Genomic DNA, 17470 nt, shown 5'->3' on the forward strand with positions numbered 1-17470 from the left:
ATATATATATATATATATATATATATATATATAGAGAGAGAGAGAGAGAGAGAGAAGAAAGATTGAAGAGAACGAGGGGATATCTATTTGGCTTAAATCTGGTATGATATTATTAAGGGAAACTTTCACATATAGCAAACATAAAATTCATATTTGTATGCTATAGCAAAGTTTGCATTATTGCACTCCATAGCAAACATATAAATGTATAATTCGCTATACATATACAATTGAAGTGAATTGTATAAAACGAAGTGTATAAAACGAGAAAGAGACTTGGGCAGAGAATTGTGTAAAATGAAGTGTATAAAACGAATTGTATAATTATAAGTGTATAGAACGATTATATACAATTTGAATTTGTATAAAATGAGAAAGAGAGAAAGACAAAAGAGACTTGGGCAGGGAATGTACAATTAAATCGAATTGTGTAAAACGAGAAAGAGAGAAATTATATACAAATTGAATTTGTATAAAACGCGAAAGAGAGAAAGACAAAAGAAAATGGGCAGGGGAGTATTTTTATTGTATAATTATAAGTGTATAGGACGAAAATATATGTATTTGCATGTGTATATACAATTTTCTCTCGCTTTATACAAACGAACACACAATTTATACATCTTGTTTCTGTTTGTATAAGCGAGAGAGGCGAGGGTGGCGAGCGAGATTAGGAAGAGTGGCGAGCGAGATTGGGAAGAGTGGCGAGCGAGATCTAGGAGAGGGGAACAAAAATATATGTATTTATACATTTTCCTCTCGCTTTATACAAATGAAACAAATTTTATACACTCGTGTTTGTATAAAAGTGAGATGAAGCAAGCGAGAGATGAGAGTGGCGAGCGAGAGTTTGAGAGAGAGAAGTGTTTGGCAAACAATTTGCTACAGGACACAATTAAATCAAAGGATGGTTATAACAATTAATTTGATTTATTAATTTGTCATTATATACAATTTTCACAATTATTAATCAATAAGACAATATGTAATAATTTTTATAGAGAAGATTAGTGTATACGATAAGAATGTTTGTGTGCTTAGATTGTTTTTTCATAAAAAGCTTTAAGCAGTCATTTAACTCGTATCCTTTTTTGAGGATCAAGACACTTATTTGAAAACAATTTTAGACATACTTAATTGAAATTAAAATTTATTTTGACTTTAGATTGTTTTTATCTGAATAATGACCTTGTTAAGGCCAAATATTAGACATTTTAATGTAAATTTGGTAATGACTTATCAAGGTCAATTTAGAACATTCTCTACTGAATTTATGAACTTGGTAAAATCAAATCCTATGAATTTCAAGTGGATTGTCTCTTTTGATCTCTATAAAAAAGTATTGTCCCTTTTGACATTTTACTTTTAAAAAATAGCTCACCTTATTTAATTGAAAAAGGGTTTGACGGATCTTAGAAATATTTTTATTATTATTATGTTATCACGAAATAATTAATTTTGATACTATTATTTTAACTTTTGACAAAAACTATTTCCCTCGATACTAATTAATGATCCTGTATAACTTATTCCATACTAAATTTTATCCCAACACAATCTTAGTTCGTCCAGCATATCAATAAATCCCTAGAGGTGCTTATCAATCTTCTTGATCAATTTAAGAGAAAAGAGGATGCTTCTGTTGACACAATAAATAGACAAGTAACTATAACTAATAAACCCTTTATCTTTAAGCTCTATAACGTGTGGTATAATAATTTGGAGATAAATTTTAAATTAATTTTGATCCATATTGATATAAGGTAATAATTAATTTTAGAATTATTTTATCTTATCATTTATATTAAAATAGTAAAATTATTATTCTATACAAAAAGTAAAATAAAATAATCCCATCCGATATTTCAATTTATAATATATCCTTATTTTTTCTGTCCCGCTAATACATATTCAAGCATTAATAGAGAAGATCTCTTCTCATAACAAATGCGCATGCTACAAAAAGTGCAATATATTTCACTCTATATAACATTCATAGTTTCTTTGGGAGAGCTAGGTGTAATGATACATTTGAAATTGTAGGAAAATAGACAAGATTTTATATTCAAATTTTAAAGATACCAAATAAAAATGCAACAAGATAAAATAATATCAAATATTCAAACAAGTGTAGACTGCATGCCATCTCCAAATCAAAAGGTACAACTACTAGTTACTTAACTCTTACTAAGATTTCCTTGTATAAATTTCCTAAAAATGATATTTACTTTGTCTTTCTTTGTGAGATTGATTTGAGATTGTAGATAAATAATTTTAATAAGTATAACAAGTTCATAATTTCAATCCTAATTAATATTAACAAATTTAGAATTTTTAAAATAGGAGTGCTCCTCTAATAAAATTAAAAGGAAAAACATGTACTCAATGAAAATCGATTCATAATCTTCTAAGAAAATATTTTTTATCCACTCACCAATTAAATATGACAAAATAAGTCAGAAATGAACTCACTTTTCATGAAAACAAACATTTTACTTTGAATTAGAAGTTTCGAGTTCGACTCTAAAATATGAAAAAGATTACGTTGAGAGTGCTACACCAAATGAACCTTACATTACACCATCCAAATATAATCGAAGCTCTAATATGAATTTAAACAGAAAAACAAAAAAAAACACATAGGGTTGGCTACAATCTCATCTACTCCTCTTGTAGTCATTAATATCTCTTCCTCACCTTTTTTTCCCCTCTGTTTAAACTTCAATCCCTTTCCTTTTTCTTCATTTTCATACAATTTGGTGAAAGCAAGAAAATTCTCTTTACTTTGTGAACATCACAGTAATGGCAACTACGGCATTTGTAGAATTCAGTGTTGTTGTTCGTCCTCAATCGAATTTCGTTAATACTTCATACTTGCAGCAGCTTCATAGTCATCGTCCCTTTTTATCCCTAAGCATTCCCAAATCAACTGCTGCTCTCTCATTCACTCAATCTCTAGGTTAGTACTAGTTTTTTTTAACTTAATTCCATTTTTGGTGTTGTTTCAGATTTGTGAAATTTGTTTGCTCAATTGATTAGGTTTTGGATGTGGAATTGAGAGACAACAGTGTGATCGTCGGGATTTGGTTCAAACATCAGCTGTTCGAGAGTTGGCTGGGTCTCTTATTTCTGCCCAAGGACATCGTTTTGCTATTGTGAGTGTGTTTATCCTGTTACCCTTTATTTGTTCTTCATTACTTCCCTCCGTTTCAATTTGTTTGTGTCGTTTTGACTTCCATAAAATTTAAGAATGTAAAAAAGAAAGATTTTTGAATCATGCGCATTTAAGTACGTTACTCCCTCCGTTCACTACTAATTGTCATGTTGTACTTTTTGAAAGTCAGTTTGACTAACTTTTAGATTACATTAGTTCGATAATTTTAAAACAAATAAAAAATGGATATACAAAAACTATACGAAAAGTACTATAAATTGCAATTTTCTTTTGATATCAATATGATGAGAAGTGGACGGAGGGAGTATGTGAAAAGTTGATTACAAAAGAAAGGATTAAAAATAAAAAAAATAGATGAACTATGAGTTGGATGTTGTGCTTTTTGAAAGTCAGTTTGACTAACTTTTAGATTACATTAGTTCGATAATTTTAAAAAAAATAAAAAATGGATATTCAAAAACTATACGAAAAGTACTATAAATTGCAATTTTCTTTTGATATCAATATGATGAGAAGTGGACGGGGGGAGTATGTGAAAAGTTGATTACAAAAGAAAGGATTAAAAATAAAAAAATAGATGAACTATGAGTTGGATATAAAATAAGTCCTCCATCTGTTCCATTTTACGTGACACTCTTTCCTTTTTCGTATGTTTAACAAATGACCTATTCAATTTCTAACTTTCCAGTTTTAATCCTCGATATCCTGTTTTTATTGCCACAAAAATTTAATGGATTATCTTAAGACCTCTAAATGTTTTCTTTTTTTCTCAAACTCCATGACCAGTAAAACAGTTCAAATAAAATGAAACAGAGGAAGTCCTTTGTTAGTAAGGATATTCTGGCATTTCTATGTTTATTTAGCTTATGTGTCAAAGGTCTTCCTTTTTCCCCTCAAACTCCGTGTCTCATTAACACTGCCAGACGAATTGGGTTTCAGGGAGTATTTTATTAATGTAAGGATCTTTAACAGAGAATCGAGTATATCAGTAAAAGTATGGTTAATGTAGCTAAAAATAGCCATCCATTTATTCTTTAGAAAGGATTTCAAGATGTTGGCCATTTTGTCTCACATTTGGAATTTTATTTCTGCGCATGATATTAGCAAGTAAATGAACTTATTATGTTGCACTTTCATGTGTTTGGTTTGACTTGAAGTTATATTGCTGTTGATTTTGTTATAGCTTCAACATTTCAACTTCTGTTGGTTCTTTTCTGTATTATTGAAAATTGATTGCCCTTTGTGGTTCTAAAGGTGGTGGCACGTTTTAATGATCTGATCACCAAGAAGCTTTTGGAGGGAGCTTTGAGCACATTCAAGAGTTACTCAGTTAGAGAAGAAGACATTGATGTATGTGTTCAACATTTATCTCCGTCTTTTTTTCTTGCTACTGTCTCAAAAGATTATATGATTAATTGATTATACCATCTGGATCGAGGCAACTGTTAGATAATAATTTTTTCATGAATTATATATCTATGTATTTTGGTCTTTCTTCTCCATTATTTCTGGTCCATCACTCTTTCTGGAACCTTCTGATTATCTTTTCCTTCTATTTAAATGTGCTGGGATTGAGGATGAAAGGAAGAAAGTCACTGGTTGAGATCACGTTTAAGATTAATACGTTAGATCAACAATTAAAACTACAGCAAATTCGAAGTGAATGGGAAAGAAAAACACTGATCACTTTGAATATGCCATTAACATTGGTGCATTTGAACATACACCCCCTCAGAAAAAGAAAGTTAATTTGTGTGGTTCCATGAACTTTTTGTAGTAAATACTTCTTAAGATCCAATCTTCAGCATGTAAAAATTTTCCATGATGTGCCATGTTAGAGCATAAACCAAACATTACTCATTTATAAAGACAAAAAACACGTCATAATGGCATTTTTTGTTTTAGAATATGTTGTATCGTAGATTTGAGGCAGAGTTTAGCCATGATCAGTAGTGTCTTCCATTTCAAGGCATCATTTGTCTTTTCCTCATATGTGTTCTGCGCAGGTTGTGTGGGTTCCTGGTAGTTTTGAAATTGGTGTTGTCGCTCAGCAACTTGGCAAGTCAAGAAAGTATCAATCAATATTGTGTATCGGTGCGGTGGTGAGCTTCCTTCAGATCTTGACGTTGTTTTGTATACCTTCTTGTTCTGATCTTGCTTCCTTCAATTGTTTCTTTTGATGGTCCTTTTGGTTATACGACTATGAAAATATGAGGGTTGCAGATAGTTTTTTTTTAATAGTTTTTCACTCTAGCTTGTGTCTTACAGGACTATCAATTTTCATATTGAGGTTGATTCAAATGAATTACAGCGGTAAACCAATTTAGGATTGATGAGCACAGTAGTAAATGTGTCCTTCTTCCTGATGAGAGGATCGTGCTTTGTTACAACCCTTACTTCGTCAATGAAAAAATTAATCGAAAATGTAACAAAACTCTATCAAGTATCAAGGATGACAGATTATAGGATTACTTTTGATACAACAACTATTACGCCAAAAGTTAGAAATACTTCTGATAGATAAGAAAAATAATATATGTAAGAAAGGTATTGGAATTAAATTCCTTATTGAAGTTTATGTTATTTTGATTCATCAAATTGATATTTTTTTGTGGTTTTTGGGTCGTAATGATGTTGGAAGGGAAAAATCTATCAGAATCTGCTCTATTTGAATGATATCATTTGTCTTGGTCAGTGTTTTCTGATTTATCTTTTTTTAGGATGTATTATCTTTCTAGTCAAAAGGATTAGGCGTTCTAATTGAAAAAGATGGCGAGATAAAGCTAAGATCAGAATATCAGAACTAAGACCAACAGAGAAATACCTGCTATGTCAGTAGTTATTCCTACAGCTTAAACGATCCATCTTTCTGATTTCTATCTCTCATCTAATCCTGACATGACTAATATTTTCCACAGGTGTCCGAAAGTGAATTTTGTTGCTTCTTGTTTTGTGTGGATTATCATCTTTTATTTTTCTCTTTTTCTGTGTGTTTTGTGACCAGTAGATTAGAGGTGATACCTCCCATTATGATGCTGTGGTTAATGCTGCCACGTCTGGAGTACTTTCAGCAGGTTTAAATTCAGGTAAGTCACCTATTTTTTGCATTGTCAGTTTTGCAGTATTTTCTAATTATATTTTTAAAACTTTGAGCATAATTTTTTGAAAGGTACAATTCTTGAGCAGTATTAGCGCTTCCTGTGGTACGTTAATCTTCATGAGATATGGAAATGACATATCCTAGATATCATGTCCCCTCACAACTGGTCCCTATCCTTATTATTCGTAGTTCCTTCACTCCTAGGTGATTAACTCTCTGTTACTCGGAGCATAATTTGAGTTTCTTATCCTTTCTTTGAAGAGGGTTAACTTTGGGTGTCCGAGTAAGAGTTGGTAAGTCCGTGTGTATTTATTCTAATGCCATGTGTGTCAAACAGTGAGTTGTAGATTATTTTTCTTTCTCTGGTTTTAAAATTTGGGTCTATGAAAGAGTACCAATTTTTCTTCTTTATATGTATTGCTTAGTTTTAGTATGAAAAAAGGAATTGAGTATTTTATGAATTGTGGTAAGAGAAAAGTATGTCGTTAACTATTGGAGCGTGTTACCTGTTAAAAATCTAGGAATTTATGTATGACTTTACTTGTCAAGCGAAAAACCACATTGTTTAATTTACTTATTCAGAATTGAGAACCATGTGATTCTTGGAAGTTTTGAATGTTTGTATTATTAAAGGCGTCGAACAACTTAACATTAAAATATGGTTCGTATTTCATGGTGTGAGATGTAATGTTTAAGTAATTGTATAACAATAGGGAGTTCTCTGAAAACTTTCTACTTGACCTCTAATACAGTGTATCTATTTTGTGTTACTGTGCTAGCAAGTTCTCATGTGTCAAAGCACAGGAATCTCACTTTACGCATGAAAAATCAAAGACAAGAATGTAAATGGTTGAGTCATCTTAGAGTATTACCGTTTTCCAATTGGTTCACTCCTGCACACTCAATTTCCTTCTTTTCTAATCCACTGCAGTACAAGAAGAAATGATACATCCGTACTTTTGTCACTCTTTGTTAATTATAAGAAGATTGGTCTTATAAGGACTATAATGCAATAGCCAATTCTACATCTTTATCAAATCCTGTAATAACTACAGCTACTTTAAATTTATAAGCTATTCTATAGTCATTATTAGCTGCTGCCTTTTCAGTTTATTTTTGCGTTAGCTAATGAAAATTATAATCTTCGTTATTTAATGAGTTGCAGGTACTCCTTGCATATTTGGTGTCCTGACATGTGATACCTTGGAACAGGTAATTTTGCTAAGCTATCTGTTCCTTTTTTTCACAAGCATGTTAGTAGGAGTATATTTATAGTAGCCACTAATTGTAAAAGTGATTTTGCAGTAATCTATTATACCTTTTATCTTTATTTCAAACTTCAATCAGACAGGTTAAATCCTGGACATAATTATAAGAGATGACCTTTTACTAATGTTTCTCAACAAACATTTATAGCTTTAACTTTATCAACAGAAAAAATAGCTTTAAAGTAAAATACCATAGCTTGGAGCTTCACCTTTAATCATTTTATTGTCACACCTATCTACTGTCTCGCTTATCCTTCTATACAAGTAGTCGTAGTATTCTCATATAGTTTCTTTTCCTTCAATTCCTGTTACTGTTTTTTATTATCGCACAACTTTGTTGTAGATACTGTTCCTTTTCTTCAGAATGCTTTGTCATGCTTTCTGTAGTACTTTGTCGTGATTTCTTCACCTCTTTTATTTTCTTTTTGGTATGCTTTGATAAGTTATTCCTTTAGCAGAGGATCTAACAGACACAACCTCTCTACCTCCCAAGGTAGGAGGAGTAAGGTCTTTGCACTCTAGCCTCCCCAGCCCGCACTTGTGCGATTACACTGCATATGTCATTGTTGTTGTTGATTGTCACACCTATGGACCAATAGATCTAGAAGACTACATGGGACATGACTTAACAATCTTTCACTTTAGCCTCTATATGTGGTACTTTTACGGTTTTATGATCGGTAGGATATCATATTTCCAACTGTATCTAATATGCACCTTGTTTATCCAAGTAGCATAAATGTTTTGGGATAAAAAGAAGTTGAACAAACCTAAGTTCTGCTGCTATTAACTGTTAATTTCCGTGGATCACTACAATAATTTACCGCCGCTTTTATCTGTACATATCTCTATACATTCTTCTTGGCTTGTCGGACTGCTGATTATGGCTGGCAACGGAACCGGGAGGTGCCGGTTCTGGTACCGTTCCGTTACCGGTTCGGTTAATCCTGGTAAGGGCTGGTATGTAGGGGGTCCGGGATAGGTAACGGGACGGAAACCGGAAATTACCGGTTCGTCTAGGTCCGGTATTTTTTTTTTTAAAAAACAAATGTGAATTAGCTGTTGTAGAGCCGTTGGGTAAGGCTGGCGACGGAACCGGAACCAGAACCGGCACTACCGGACCGGGACCGATCGGGACCGGCACGGAATTGGGAACCACAAACCAGAACCATACCAGATCGGTAGTGTTAGTTCCAGATAATTGAAGAAGTACCTGTCCCGGTCCGCTAGTGAACCGGTATCGGACCGGTTTAGTGGGAGAAACGGCTAGTTTTTTTTAAAAAAAAATTATTAAAAACAATTAATTATCAAAACTTTTATTATTTTAAAGTTAAAAATTTGTACTTTTCAAACTTCTAAAGTGTTAAATTTAAAATTTTATAATTATAGTTTGAAAGTTTGAATTTAAGTTTAAAATTTTATATTTTTAGTTTGAAAGTTTGAATTTAAATTTAAAATTTTATATTTATAGTTTGAAAGTTTGAATTTAAATTTAAAATTTTATATTCATAGTTTGAAATTTTGAATTTAAATTTTAAATTATATATTTATAGTTTGAAAGTTTGAATATTACGAACTTTTAAACTTTAAAGTTTTACAAACTTCAAAGTTAAAAGTATAAAAGTTCAAATTTTTAACTTTAAAAGTTTGAATATTTAAAATCAAACTATAACTATAAAATTTTAAATTTCATACTTATAAAGTTCGAAAATTTAAAATTCAAACTTTGAGGTTATAAAAATTTAAATTTCAAACTTTAAAAGTTTAAATTTCACAACAATAAAAATTAAATTTAAGACAATAATAAAAAAGATTAAGGCGAATATCCTATACTTTTATTAATATTAATTTAATAGTACAATTTGATCTATAAAAACATTAATAGAGTATTTAAAGATCTAATCTACATGACCACCTTCTAGGAAGAGTTTTGTTTGAATTAGACCTCGAATTATCATACTCATACTAATAGACAGTTAGATATTTAAATTTAATAGTTCATGTTACCAAGAGATCTTTTCTTAAATCATGTAAGATTTCTCTAGTAACATGAGTAGGAATTGGTTGAATAGATAAATCCTCCATTGCTTCAATGCCGTCGTCACTATAATCTTGCATTATTTCATCAACGTCATTTTCAAATTTGGTTGGTAGTGGTTCACGACCTAAATTTCTTCTCTCGGCATTAATCCAATCTCTAAATAATACTGATATCTCCACGCTATTTGCTGCTAATGAATGCCTATGTTCTCAAATGTAATTTAAATTTAAAATTTTATTTGAATTTTTTTTTTAAATTGCTGTATTTCCCAAAAAAAATGTAATTTAAAATTGGAGGAGAGTTTTGGAAAATGTTTTCCTTAATTTTTGAAGGGAAGTCATTTTCCTTAATTTTGAGGAAAATGAGTTCATTTGGAAAAAAATTTCCAAAACTTTTGTCCCAACCAAACATGAAAAAATTGGAAAATGTTTTCCTTCATACCAGACACACTCTTAATAAAAGATCTCTATGGTAACACGAACTATTAAATTTAAATGTCTATTTAGTACAAATATTGATAATTCGAGGTCTAATTCAAACAGAAATCTTCCTAGGAGGCTGTGTAGATTAGATCTTTTAATACTCTACTGATATTTTTGTATATCAATTTGTACTATTCAATTAATATTAATAAAAGTATAGGCTATTTGCCTTATTTTTTTTAATTATTGTCTTAAATTTAATTTTATTATTATTGTGAAATTTAAACTACAGTTTTTAAAGTTTGAAATTTAAATTTTTGTAACCTCAAAGTTTGAAATTAAAAATTTTAAACTTTTATAATTATAGTTTGAATTTAAATTTTTAAATTTAAATTTTTATACTTTGAAAGTTTGCAAAACTTTAAAGTTTGTAAAATTCAAACTTTCAAACTATAAATATAAAATTTTAAATTTCACACCTTAAAAGTTTGAAAAGTATAAATTTTTAACTTTAAAGTAATAAAAGTTTTAATAATAATTTTTTTTAAAAAAAAAACTAGCCGTTTCTCCCGCTAAACCGGTACCGGTTCGCTAGCGGACCGGGACGGGTACTTCTTCAAGTATCCGGAACTAGCGGTCCGGTACGGTTTCCCGGTTCCGTGCCGGTTCTGGTCAGTCCCGGTCAGGTAGTGCTGGTTCCGGTTCTGTCGCCAGCCTTACTGCTGATCATAACCCATCTATGTCTCCCCTCCCTGTATTATTCTCTCTATCTGGTTCTTATGCTGTCAACGACAGTTGTTATGGTTTTTGGTAGTATATCATATGAAATAAATCCTATAATGTTGCAGGCTTTCGACCGTGTTGGTGGGAAGGCTGGGAATAAAGGTGCTGAAGCAGCATTGACAGCCGTAAGTTGTCTGTGTTGTGTGGCATTTGATCATATTGTCATTAACAAGTTATCAATCTTGTCTAATTTTTGCTGAATTGCCTGCCTTGTTATATGGTGCTTTCAAAGACAAAACTAATGCCCAGTTTAACAGGAAGCTAGCATGGATTAAAGTAAAATATCTAGTTAACAATTCTTTTAATATCTTCTGTTCCATGCAGAACTTCAACTTTTAGGTCAGACGGATTTTTAAATTGATTTAGTTTGTGAAGGTGTTAGCTTTATATAATTGTTTGGTAAGTGTAGTTTGAAATTTTTTAAGTTCAATAGGAACTCACGATGTGTCCTACCGATCAATTTTATTTTTTTTACCCGATCAATGACGTGGAGTAAAAACCACAAAAGATTAACCCTCAAATCCTAGGGTTCAAATACTAGCAAGATACCAATAAGTCTTGCATAAGTAATGTCGTGTTTGGTGGCTGGAGGTAAATTATTCATGTATAGTATTAATTCGTGTTTGGTTTGCAATTTAGAAACCCACATAACTAATACATGTATAAGCTATGAGTGAATCCTATGTATTATCTTATGCAAGATAGAAGGTAGAATAACTCAACCCTACATAAAACAATACATCTATTACTAATATCTGCATAATTCTAACCAGCTACTGAACAACCCCCAAGTGATTTCTTCTGATTTACCTATTGCCTTTGTGGGGCATAATTACCTAGTGTTGGTTGGAGGTAGAAGGTACAAGGTGGGTAATTGAGGTGCTCCCAAGTTGGTCCGGACACCATCGTTATTTTAAAGTTGAGATAGCTTTGTTTTTCTTGGAATTGTTAGTCTTCAGCTTGAAATTTGAACTTAATACTGTTTGTGCTAATGTTTTCAGATTGAGATGGCATCTTTGTTTGAGCACCATCTGAAGCCATTACAGTAGGGAAATTAAAGACCTCTTTTTTTTCTTTTTTTTTTGCTTCAGCTTTATTGTTGGAAGAAAGTTGTGTAGTAATTTGGCAATTGTGTTCTTTGAGGAATCAGAATTGCTCTAAATTGTTTGCAGGGATAATATTTGTGAACCAAACTGCAGTTGTTCCAATGTTGTATTTTCAAATAATAATAATCTATTTCTCTATTACTATATATATTTGTTCAAATGATTTTTCAAGTGATATTTATTGATTAAAAAGACTTAAGAAACTAGAAAATAAACTTAGAAACTAAATTCAACAAGAAAATATATTGTTTAGTTATCCACTTGAATTATCTAATTTGATTTATCTAATTTATTAATTGACATAGATAATATTGCAAGTGCTTATTCACCTATTCGAGTTAATCTATTACCTATGTATCTATAGAATTAGGATTAACCTAACAATTCAAGGCAGATTAGGTTTTTATCTATCCTATTTGCAAATTTATTCCCCGTTACCTAGGTTCAAGATCTAATTTTAATTAATCATGTTGCAATATAAAATTCGAACTTGCTAGTTCAATTCTAAATTTGTAAATAGTATTAAGTAATCGACAAACAATCAGATAATTAAGCTCATGATTGAATGAATAAACAAAAACAATTTTACATCGGGACAACTTCTTTAATCGTAGAAGAATCCTCTTCTATACGGATGCTTGTAATTTGATTAAAAATCGATCCAGATCAAAAAATAAATGAAACCAACAATATTTGAAGTGTGGTTTGATTTAAGTATTTTAAGACCAACAATATTTGATTTAGTTTCGATTTAAATAGAAAAAAATCAAATCAAACAGACAAATATATATATATATACATACATACATACATACATATATATATATATATATATATATACTATTTGAATTGACCAACATGCCTCTCATTAAATCCAAGATTTTGCTAATTAGACTTGCTTTATTCAACATTAGTAATTTCTTATAATAAACTTTTCTGTTCTACAAAACAAAAGCTTCTCAGTATTAGTTGTAAAGCTAATTATGCTGAGACAAACATTATTATAAAAAGAATTAAACAGTCCATCTTTTAACATATTAATATTAGATATGAAATTTATTAAATTTGCTTGACATAGAATGTAGAGGGCACAATATATCACAAGACACAAAAGCAGAGACAATGCCTACCTTCATATCCACTCCATTCCCATTTGCCAAAAAAATAGAGGCAAAACCTTCATAAGATTCCTTTCAAACTTTCAAACATTGTCAATCACATCATGCTAAACCCCTCCTCCCGTACTCTATCGATCAGTAGCGTACCCATGATTTTATACGAGAAAATATCAAAATATTTACTTTATATTATTTTCACATGATATCACTCAGACCACTATACATACATAGATTAGTTATTAATAGGCATTCGTACATCATCGATTGTACAATTTTATTCCACATCCAATTCTTTCGGTTAATTTGTTGTTCAAACAAGAAGTTAAATACGAAGGAAAAAAATCAAAATAAAAAGCGTTCATTATAAGCTTGAGAATTAATGTATATTCGAATCATACATTGGTGACGTTTTTATTCTTGTGTTTATACTTCTTTTTTTGTAAAGCAAAATTGAACGATAATCATTACTAAAATATGCTACCTCCTAATAAGAATAAGATTAAAGGAAAAATATTGAACCAAATGAATAACAAAACTATCATATGAAAGTGAAAAAAGAAGAAAAAAGTTGAAAATTATATGTTATATATGTGTAAAGAGAAGTTTAGAATCAAAGTTAAACATAGAACCAAAGGAAGAAAGAAAAAAAACTTAGAAACATTTAAAATAGATTTATTTATTTATGATATTACAACATGCTCACTTTAAGCTAAGTAATGAGAGGACAAATATTCTGATGGGACTTGCTTGCATGGCTAAATATTCCCTTCTTAAATTGATGTGACATAACACAAAAAAGGCAAAGTATATAAACCACCAATTAGGTGATTTTGATGAACAAAAAATATTCACTCATGTCTCTTCCTACTTGGTTAAATCTCAAGATTAAGTCCCCTCATGAGTATAGATACAAGCCTACATCTAGGCTCATTCCATCTTCTATTCCATCAAAGTTGAATCTACCATATACAAATCACTCTGAATGTCCAAACATTCTATGTCCTCCAATAGACCAGGTTTACATCACATTTCCCTTAAATATTCACATCTTTTCCCTAAGATTTTTACTCTCTAACATTTTTCGTCCTTACTAAAAGTATTTGTTTCAAAATACTTATCATTCTCCATCTGTCCACTTTTACTTGTTTGTTCACTATACTAATAATAGATGTTCACTTTTCCTTGTCCAGTTGAGAAAATCAAGAGATAATTTTACTCTCCGCGTCCCATATTAGATGGGTACTTCCAACTTTACACGGTAATTAAGAAATCATTAATACATTAGAAGACTTTACCATTTTGCCCTTTGTTTATATCAATGCACATTAACGTTTGGGTCTTTAAAATTGGTTTAGACTTCCAAAGGTCATATTAGTGTAGGGATAAAATGGAAAAAAAATAGTAATTATTTCTATCCTAATTTAGTAAGTCCTCAAGTAATATGGAATAAACATTTTTCGTAAAATGCCAATTTAATATGAGACGGAAGGAGCATTATTTAGTTCCTTATTTATCCTTATGATTAGCTATAGTCATTTTTCAAAACATTGAGTTTATAATATTCATAGCGTAGTAGTATAGTAAAATTATAATTCTATTTATTGTTCCTTAAGGACTGTCAAGTTAATATTGGACAAGTAAAACTGAACAGAGGGGATTCTATTTTTGTTTTCGTTTTACCCTTTTTGTAATGTGTTCTTGAACTAGAAAGGGGTTCACTATGAAACTTGTCCAAGTCTAATGCAGCATTGAAATTGAAGGGGAAAGTTAGGGGTCATAAAGAGCGAGTTCAGAATTCAACTGTCAAGGCGTCCTTTGGGTTAAAACCCAACGGGCCAAAACCTTAAGGTCCCAAAAGTTAGCCGAAGAGCAAGCAATACCTTGACAGTTGAGCCTGGACAAATATATTGTGTTACTATTTTCTACTGATTTTTTAAAAAATATCAATGTTCCAAGAACCTATAATGTAGATTTTCATGTTTACTATTGTTGGCAGAATGTTGCAGCAATAGTGTTTGGAGATGGATCAAATTCAAAACTTTATCCATTGACAAAGAGGAGATCAGAAGCTGCACTTCCTATAGCAGGAAACTACAGGCTCGTTGATGCAGTTATCAGTAACTGCATCAACAGTAATATCAAGAAGATTTATGCACTTACACAGTTTAACTCTGCCTCTCTGAATTCTCACCTTTCAAGAGCTTATTCCTCTGCACACATCGGAAACGAACCATTAGTTGATGTCATTGCAGCTTATCAGAGTCCTGAAGGCAAGGGCTGGTTTCAGGTAAAAAAAAAAAAAAAAAACAGGCAGTTTCAAGCCTTTATAAATATGCTTTCTGTAACATTCCTCATTGAGTAGCTGTTAACACGAATAAGAGCAACACTGTTATATCCAATGTATTCTACGGATAAAGAAGAAGTTGAGAGATTTTGTAGATTTTTCTCTCCATCAGAACTATAGGATCGTTATGGTTCTCTGTGTTTTCATGTATTCTCAGGGAACTGCTGATGCGATAAGAAGATGTTTGTGGGTACTAGAAGAGTATCCGATTGTAGATTTTCTGGTTCTTCCTGGTTACCATCTTTACAAAATGGATTTCCAGGAACTCTTAAAGGTCCACAGCAACAACAAAGCCGATATAACTGTTGCAGTGTTGAGCAGAAAGACGGATAAAGATATAGAACTTGGTACTTTCCAAGTAAATTCTGAAAATCAAGTCATTTCGTTCAAAGACAATCCAGAGGTAAGAGTAGTACGTTTCTATTTTCCTTCTCCCCGTACATCCAATTGATTCATTTGTTCCTCATTATGGACTAGCTGAAAACATTATTTTCAGGTACAAAATTCAGACATTTCTCATGATAAGTATGCTGGTATGGATATCTATGTTGTTAACAAAGATGCCATGATAAAGCTTCTTACAGAGTATCACCCCATGGCCAATGACTTCAGAAGAGAAGTTGTACCAGGTGCAATTTCCTTAGGAATGAATGTAAGAGTCGTGTATTTCCATATCCGAGCAACTTGTTGCTCCAAGTTTGCCATTTTGAACATACGATATCTCCATCCTGTCGCGTAAAGATATCCAACATTTTGTCTTCTACTCTTACTTGAACCATTCTTTGGAACAAACAGGTATATGCACACAAATTCAGTGGCTACTGGGAGGACATGAAAACCATTGAAGCTTACTACCAAGCAAATATGGAAAGCTTAAAGAACACAAATAGGTCAGTATCTCCAAAAACTAAAAAGTCTCAAAGAGTAAATCCCTAAAATATGAACTAACGGGATTTTCATTTTCTTTAGCAGCTTGTATGACAAAGAATCTCCCCTATACACTTTGCCTCGACACCTGCCTCCAACTCAGATATCTGATGCTGCTATAACAGACTCTGTGATCGGAGACGGATGCTTTCTCAATGTATAAAAGTATAGATAAAGTTTATATAATTTTTCTCAAGAATTTGGTCTCACAAACCTCTTTCTTCTATACTTTTTGTTTTCCGAGTGCAGAGATGCAAGATCAGAGGTACTGTCGTCGGCATGAAGACAAGGGTAGGAGATGGAGCGATAATTGAGGATTCAGTAATAATGGGATCTGATACTTACCAAGTAAGACACATGAATACATTTCATTTGGTATTCATGGATGGTCACATAGAGGAAATGGAGACTATATGAATCCAGTTCATATTCAAGTAAAAATTTTTGAAAGATCCCTCATATTTCTACGTTCGATTCTTATCAATCATGGTAACAATAAGAAACATTAAGTTTCTAGGGGAAGGATATTAACTTGGTGAAAATATGCAGAGTGGTCGCGCAGAGGAGGATATACACATTCCTATTGGAATTGGAGAAGGCTCACAGATAAAGAAAGCAATAATTGATAAGAATGTGAGAATTGGCAAAAATGTTAAGGTATCAAACTCAAATTGCACCTTAAACGATAAGGTTTTTGAATGTGCGAAAATATCAACAACAACAAAAGATGTACAGAATATTGTGATTTCATATTCTTTATCAAACTGCATTCATACTTTAGTGATCTTTTTATGCAGATATTGAACAAGGAAAATGTTCAAGAGTGCAATAATGAAGCAAATGGTTACATTATCACCAAAGGCATAGTTGTAATAATGAAGGGTGCCATTATTCCAGATGGGAGCATTCTGTGACAGATAACATCATTCTTTGAATGACTTGATAGGAAATCATAGCTACAGGGAGTCAAATTGTACACTGAGATTTCTTTTTTCTTTTTTTTTGTTAATTCATACATTTTACTTCACTTTGGTTGATAGTTCAGATTTAGATCATACAGAATCATTCTGTAAAGACTTTAATTCATGTTAAGGGGAATAAAGTTTCCAAATTTTGGAATCTTTTTAATAAAAATGTCAGCTTTGCTCTTTCTGGAAAAGCACCAGTATCAGACTTTTTATGGAAA

At 31.5% G+C, this 17470-nt stretch overlaps 2 protein-coding genes across 2 annotated transcripts; both read left to right on the plus strand.

Annotated features, from left to right (window-relative positions):
- Positions 1-2637: 2637 nt before the first annotated feature.
- On the plus strand, positions 2638-12039 carry LOC107026616 (6,7-dimethyl-8-ribityllumazine synthase, chloroplastic). Its single transcript, XM_015227656.2, has 8 exons — positions 2638-2959; positions 3040-3155; positions 4430-4525; positions 5182-5277; positions 6183-6261; positions 7441-7487; positions 10855-10914; positions 11791-12039. The coding sequence occupies exons 1-8, from the start codon at positions 2803-2805 to the stop codon at positions 11836-11838; spliced, it is 699 nt and encodes a 232-aa protein (XP_015083142.1). The 5' UTR covers positions 2638-2802; the 3' UTR covers positions 11839-12039.
- A 1688-nt stretch (positions 12040-13727) lies between these two features.
- On the plus strand, positions 13728-17443 carry LOC107027446 (inactive glucose-1-phosphate adenylyltransferase small subunit 2, chloroplastic-like). The gene is made up of 9 exons (XM_015228613.2): positions 13728-14029; positions 15010-15300; positions 15515-15760; positions 15854-16009; positions 16153-16247; positions 16330-16441; positions 16534-16632; positions 16834-16941; positions 17082-17443. Exons 1-9 carry the CDS (start codon positions 13847-13849, stop codon positions 17196-17198), a joined length of 1407 nt encoding a protein of 468 aa, XP_015084099.2. The 5' UTR covers positions 13728-13846; the 3' UTR covers positions 17199-17443.
- The last annotated feature ends 27 nt before the right edge of the window (positions 17444-17470 follow it).

Source organism: Solanum pennellii, chromosome 8 (assembly GCF_001406875.1).
Source record: "Solanum pennellii chromosome 8, SPENNV200".
NCBI classification, from domain to species: Eukaryota; Viridiplantae; Streptophyta; class Magnoliopsida; order Solanales; family Solanaceae; genus Solanum; species Solanum pennellii.